This window comes from Pelophylax lessonae, assembly GCF_965119305.1.
Source record: "Pelophylax lessonae genome assembly, chromosome: 5".
In the NCBI taxonomy this organism is placed as follows: Eukaryota; Metazoa; Chordata; class Amphibia; order Anura; family Ranidae; genus Pelophylax; species Pelophylax lessonae.
Genome location: NC_138772.1, coordinates 476,328,190 through 476,335,568, shown reverse-complemented (window position 1 = coordinate 476,335,568; position 7,379 = coordinate 476,328,190). Strand labels below are relative to the sequence as shown.

General features: G+C 40.9%; 1 protein-coding gene across 1 annotated transcript in view; it reads right to left on the bottom strand.

Annotated features, from left to right (window-relative positions):
* Positions 1-1,524: 1,524 nt before the first annotated feature.
* The window catches only part of DPY19L4 (dpy-19 like 4), a 67,507-nt gene continuing 61,652 nt past the window's right edge, over positions 1,525-7,379 (bottom strand). Inside the window, exons 17-19 of the mRNA XM_082259625.1 lie at positions 6,753-6,885; positions 5,607-5,765; positions 1,525-1,969 (exon numbers count right to left, since the gene is read on the bottom strand). Of these exons, the coding sequence (XP_082115751.1) occupies positions 1,805-1,969; positions 5,607-5,765; positions 6,753-6,885 (457 nt within the window). The 3' untranslated portion in view covers positions 1,525-1,804. The remainder of the gene's footprint in view (positions 1,970-5,606; positions 5,766-6,752; positions 6,886-7,379) is intronic.

Genomic DNA, 7,379 nt, shown 5'->3' with positions numbered 1-7,379 from the left:
GTGACACCTGTTTACTTCTCCCGAATTATGTGTTTGCCTCAATTCCTTTATTCAGGTATCTTCTCATAACCTGGTAGACAAGAACAGCAGGGGAAGGAAATGACCAGTGGAGTGTTGGATAAAAAGGCAAGACTGCAGGTTTAAATAAAAACACAAAAAACTTTTCAGTTTGAGAGATTTTCTTTCACTTCCTGTATTGGTGAAATTATAGAATGAGAGAGGCAATCTCCCCAAAATTAGGGAAAATCCTACCTTTGGGATCGGTCAGCAGAACAGAGGACTTCATTGGGAAATATCCCCACTACTACCATTTTGGTTAGAACAGATTCTGGATTTCATCTACTTTGTCCTGATTAAAATGGCCAACATGGCAAGAAATGAGAGTGGACCTCCCCGACACAGACAGCAATAAAAACCTTTAACCCTTCCCACAATTATACAACTTTGATTGGTGTATTACTTTGAGCACACTTTTACAATGTGCCTGTTCCAAATTCTCAGAATGGAATTAAAGAAAAGCTTGACTATCAGTGGTCAAGTGGGAAAAACCAAGTTTGTAAGGCGATCTTTGTGCTCCTGAACCTTCATTTAAGAGTCTTAGCTTGAGCTGTTTTTGGAAGCTTACAGCCTGTGCCTTCCATTCCTGAGTATCACAATTTTCCTATTCTACAAACCTGAAACCTAGTAGAGGAAAAAAAAAAAGAGGTGCAGATCAGAGCAGCCCATAAGATTTCGGGTAATATTATGCATTTGACCAGTATATAGAACAGATGTGCAGCAAGCTAGCATAGGTCCCTGGTCTTATTCTTGTGCAGTCTTTGCTTAAATGGCTTTGGGAAACATATTGTTTAAATCGATTATGTCAGTTTCTCTTTAAAAAAAAAAAACACCCTCCTCCATAATATCCTTCGCTCCCTTTCCCTGCTTATCAAGCACAGCTACAAATCCAAACCCTGTGTAAACTCTTGTCCTCATGTACCAGTATTTGGACCTGGTGATTGGCCACTCCGGCCCAAGCACTGCATCCAGGGAAGAAGTCGTCACATGCTTCCTTATATTCAAAGGCACTAGGCATTAGCCAAGGACTATGATGGAACAACAGCACAAAGGGGGAGGGCAGCAAAGTTGATTATGGAGCAGTGGGGAGTTGTTCTTTGGAGCTAGATGAATGAACCATACACACCAGCCTATTTTACATTTCATGGGTTGTTTGAGTTTTCAGCTGTCCAACTGCAGCAACCATTATGTGCTGTCATTTTTTATTTTTTTTGTTGCAGCATTTGCATAAAAGACTTCCTGCAACAGAAGATATAAAACTCCACTGTAGGAAGGAGGAGGAGGGGGAAGCAGAGCGGACACAGAATATTTCCAAACAAAAAAGAAGGCATCATGATATGGAACCCAAATTTAAAGTGATCCTGACAGGTTAATCTCTATTGGTGCACTCAGTAATATACCATCTCTCCGGAGAGCCAAAATTTGTTAACATTTTAAACAGGAAACTAGTTTTATACAACACACATATTAAAACAAAATAAAATATTTATCAGTTTGCATATTTCAAAACAAAGAATACATACATCTCAATGATAAAACATTCACACTGTCTCATCAGAATGCTCTTGATTTTTATCCCCAAGCCCACAGTACAAACAGCCAATACTACACACATTAGATGGAGCCATGGAAGCAAGACCCAAGTGCTTTGATAGACACACACACCCATGAGGGCCTTGGAAGAAGAACCGTGATGCATCAAAAAGTCTCAAATGATGGTCACCGATATCATAAATCCTCATGATTGTCAGTACTGAAAAGATATAAGAGTGTTGATTTTATATACAAAATAGGACCTGTTCCAGAACACTCTGGTGAAGTAATTCACATACGGAGAATAATTCATTTTGATTTCATTGCAGAAGCGTCCATATTTTGAGTAGGCATAAATATCCCCATCCTCGTTCACCACCTGTCATTGGGAAGAACAGGTTGTCAGAATTATTCATCAGGTACACAAAGAATTACCTAAAGACATTTATAAATATGCAAATGGCCAACATGTGCTTAATTACTGCAAGGAAGCCAGAACTGTCCATATGCAGGCAGAAGTTGAATTAGATTTACAGTAATCCCAATCATTAAAATATCACAAAAGCTTTAACATGCTAATGTATCGTTATAAATATTTTCACTATTTTTAAAATTAGAACATCAATTAAAATAATACCTTGTGACTCCCTATCAGATTCCGAGAATCAATAAAGAGAGCGTTCTATCCTGAAGAAAAAAAAAATAAAAGTCAGCAGCTACAAATACTGTAGCTGCTGACATTTAATATAAGAACACTTACCTGTCCAGGAAGCTGGCGATGTCGGCACCCCAAGCCGATCTGTCATCGGCTCCAGGTGCAGGTGCCAGCATCTTCACATAAGGGGAAACAAGAAGTTTCCTGTTTTCTACTGCGCATGTGCGAGTCACGCTGCGTTTTCTGAGTGGTCATGCTGTCTTCTGGGGACCTGTGGGTCTCCTAGAAGGTAGTGAGGGGGAAGGAGGAGGGGCCATAAATTAAGTGGATCGCTGCACCATGATTGCAGCGATCTTACCCAGAAGTAGAAGTGGGTACCTGGTTTTGACAGATATCCTCTCCCCCCTCCTCCATCAAAAGGTGTCAAATGTAGCAGCTGAGGGGAGGAAGCAAACAAGCGAAGCTTCCCCTTTTGGGTGGAGCTCCACTTTAAATTTACTCATACATCCTCCATTTGTACATGTATCCAAGAGTTGTCGTATACATTTCTTACCAGGTGGTATAAAACCCCCTCCAACCTGGCTCAGATGTTTGCAACATCTGATGCCTGATGCTGCAGGGGCTGTGACTGAGGCACGTTCCTCCACCTATGGTGGTTTTCCCCTAAGACTAGAGCCTTTTGGGAAATTAATTACTCCATGGATTAAGAAAACGACCCTTCAACACTTTCTGTTCCATGGTGCCCCCTCTTCCCTAAAGTCATACAAGGAAATTGTCACCCCCCACTTGCTGAATGCAGAAAAATCTTTGATTCCCAGGTCTTGGAAATAGAGTAAATGCCCTTCACTAAGTGACTGGAAAAGATAGATGGATACTATAATAGGTGCAGAACGATGGATACACAGTTTAAAATCAACAGGACAAATTTAGAGATGTGTGGACGGGTTGGATGTACTACTTCACTGAGATACCAGATGCCTGAGTAGTTACCTATATCACAAGTGGCAGCTTTAGTTGTAATTACCTGGATTGGCATTTCTGATATACTCATGCACTTGCCTTCTCGGACTTAGATCTGCAGATTTGTTTCCCACTTTGGTTTTTTTTCCCCTGTTTTTGAATGTGTTTTTCTCTTCATAGGCATATGGACTGTAAAACATAACCTACCTTGCTTTATTCTGTACAATGGTTTTTCATCTGATCTAGGCACAGTTTTGCTTGCTTTACTGAACCTTTGTGCTGTTCTGATTGGCATATGCTTTCCTGTAAATACTGGGTCCAGCCTATCCCTAGGCTGTCCATACGCATTTGGACTTTCTACAATTATGCGCTTTAGTGGTATAATACCTGTTCTTTGTAACTGATGTCTTGTACGCCCTTTTTACATTTGTACTGTTCAAAAACTAAAAAAAAAAAAAATAACACCACCTTGTGATCCTGCTCTTTGCATAGGTGACAATGTTCTTACCCTAATAATTATGTTCCAGCATTGTCACCTGGTCTTTTGATGAAGAAAAAAAGTGGGCCATTTCAACACACATTATACAGACATGACACAATGGGGGTTGTTTACTAAAACTGGAGTGTGCAAAATCTGGCTCAACTCTGCGTATAAACCAATCATCTTCCAGGGATTATTGCGAAGGCTTAATTGAACAAGCTGAAGTAAGAAGCTGATTGGCTACCATGCACAGCTGCACCAGATTCTAAGTGCTCCAGTTTTAGTAAATTACTAAATAATGATGTAACTACTCTTACTGACACCACTAGGGAGGCTTTTACTACTCTCATGGATATCAATGCTGGGGGGGCCTTACTAGGGCAGGGGGTTTTATTACTTACACAGACCACCAACAGTGGGGCATTTGTGATTCCAACTGGCCACTGATCCTGAATGTGCTGCCACATTTTCGTGTAGGACTGAAAAGGCATCTCAGAGATGTTTTTCCCCTTAGATAGGTCTGTCCACCTCTTCAGATAACGGCTTTTATTCTCTATTAGACCTTTGCACCTTCGAGTAAGTTAACAACAAGAATGTCCATATGAACAAGCAAAGCATGCTAAGAATTCCAGGCTAAGAATACACCGATGCAGCAACTGGCTGTGCGCCTGATCATTTCAGATTATTATTATTAATTACTTTCCCACTGAGGTGATCTAGTGTTGGATGTACCATATCTATAAATATGCATGGTCAGGGTATCGGCTTTTGGCCACCGGATGTCACCTTAACATCCAACTGTTCTCTAATATCTATGGGTAGCTTGAATCACTAAACAGCTCTCTCTCTCCTCTATGGGTGTGGAAAGATAAAAAAAAAAAAAAAAAAGGCAGTGATGATAAATATGAAAGCAGTTGTTGCTGACCTTCTGAAAATGCTAGTTTCCTGGCTATGACTCTGTCCTACTTATCCCAATCTAAAACTCAAACTTCCATTTTGGGAGGACCAGCAAGTTTATGTCAGACAGTAATCACTTACCGATCTTGAATGCTTGTAGCTTTGCCTTTAGCAAGTGTCAGACAACTGAAGTCTGTGGGTCACCTCCGACAGCAGGAATGTTTTGGAAATCATGAACATCAAACAAAGCATGCTATTCCGCCCCTGAGATCACAAGCCAATCAAACTATGCATGTAACCAACTGGTCTTTAACTACATATATGGAAGCCCCACTGCAAGTACTAACATGCAATGATGAATGAATCATTGAACAATTGTAAGGAGTCATAGTCAATCTGTTTCATAAGCCAGTGATGTCATCAAGCACAGCTGGGAATCCCAGCTGGTCATTAGACATTGGAATCCTTGCTGATCAGTTAGACGTTTACAGGGAGCGGAGTCAGAAATATATAAAAAGGGCTTAAATCAAACCAACACTAATGCCTCGTACACAGGCAACGATTATCGGCCGACCGATCGTCCGACTTTTGTCCAGTGTTGTTGTGTTGGTTGGAATGTGTCTAGACTGCACACAAATTTTCTCGGCCAACAAAAATCTACTTCAGAAGTGATGTCATGTTCTTGTTTACTTTCCGTGTGTTTTTTCTTCTCTGAGCATGCCCAGTCTTGCTCATCAGATTTTTGTCTGCCGAAATCTGTACTGACTGATGGAAAATCGGCCATTGTGTTGCCGGCCAAAAAAAATTTTATAGCCTGCACACCAGATTTTATTCGGCTGAAAAGTCGGTGTCTGTTGTCGAAAGCATCATACTAACAAGCCGAAAATCGGCCGATCGGACGTTGGCCGAAAATTCACGGCCAACTATCGACGCGTGTGTACGGGGCATAACTGTTATGGCAACCTTTGCAGATCACCTGCTACATTATGTTGGTGAAACTGTTTGATGGAAAGGTAAACTTACATGACCATTTGCAATATCAAGCAAATCCTTTACTCTGCAGCCCTTCATTCCAGATACCTCATTACAGATTGAATCTTCGATCACCACATAGTTTGCTTTATAAGAGGTTAAGATCTTGTAGATGTCTTCTGCTGACCTCATGCTATAGATCTGATAAACCTGCAAGACAAAAAGTATAGTACATATGCTACAAACAGCTGTGAGAGCAACATGACAAATAAATGAGTTCCTCATTCATCAACTGTTGATCTGGCTCCCTCTTGTGGCCCATTAAAGGAATGTTTTTAAAGAGACATTAACATGAACGCAAATTGTGTTTATTCAATGATGAAGAGGAATATTATCTTATACATGTTTTATGCCAAGCAAGCACCAAATCTCCCTTTATTTACATAAACTATATATAACGATATAATCTATGTATTGTATATTGCTGAATGACTCCAGTAAGAACACTTAGTACAGGCCAGGCACTCTGACAATGCACTGTGTTCCAGACTGTACTATCATTTAGAAAGGCTTTGCAACATTTTTAAGACACCCCCCCTGCAGTGAAAGTGTCAATGAAAAAATAAGTTTTCAGAAGTAAAAAAATTGTACTTAAAATGATTCTAAAGTTTTTAAACCTGGACCTCTTCTGGGGTCCCTCGCTGACATTGCTGGCTCCTCCTCTTCAGCAAATGTTCCGATTGTGCAGGCTCAATCCCGAGCCATGCTGCCTACATCCATAGACACAGACAGCACGTATTTTCTTCGCCCCCCAGTTTCTCGTCACAAGATTTGATTGAAGGCAACAGGAGCCAATGGCTCCCACTGCTTCCTCGCTTTCCTGTGAGGAGGAAGCGAGCGGAGAGCTTCACTGCTCTTAGGCAAAGTGCTGGATCGAGATTGGACTGCATTAAGGTAAAAAAACCTTAAATCTTGAGAACCACTTTAATTTCAAATTCTCGAGACAGTAGCATGCAGGTGAGCTACTGAAACGCTCCCAATGCACAACAACAATGAGCAGAGGGCTCCAAATTTCTGACTACAGGGACATCATCTCAGGCTTAACCCAGCCTCAGTGTGTGTTCACCACTGCAGGCTCTTACAGGTCTGTGGCTGCTCAATTCCTGAACAGTAAAGTAAAGGAATTGTATACATTACATGTTCATTCCTCTTCATTAGTTCTTCGTCATTGTACACAGGTAAACTTGTCACCATCCATCCAGTACAGAGTTTTATGGCACCCATCAGCTGAGGACTCCCAGCAAAAACTGCAGCCAAAGGAGCCTGGCCTCTGCAAGCAAAATGACATTAAAATTGCTACATTATTTATTGTTTTATACATGACAGAATCCTCTCATTAGTGTGGCATTAATTGTCAGTAGCATCATCCTAAAGCAAAAATAAATAAAAGTACAAACAGGAAATCCTATTGCACTTGCTGTGATACAGTGAAAAAAAAGTAGGGCTCATGGAGACAGTCATGCTTCCACACCACCTATCCACTCCGTCAGTACCCATGCTCCATCGTTTGATGTGTGACTTCAATACTTTATGAGTCTTTGACCTGGACCAAGCATGCATCTACTGTAAATTTCTCATGTATATTTGTTTGGGTTAGTGAATGAAGCACTAAGCCACTGCATCAGCATGATAGCCAGGCCACTAAAATTTTCCCAAAGGAGAGATCAGCAGCCTACAGATTTCTTTCTTGACAGGTCATCTTTACAGAGCAGTCACACAAGGGTTTAAGCTAGAATCTGAACCTTTAGTCTTGGATATCCTTCA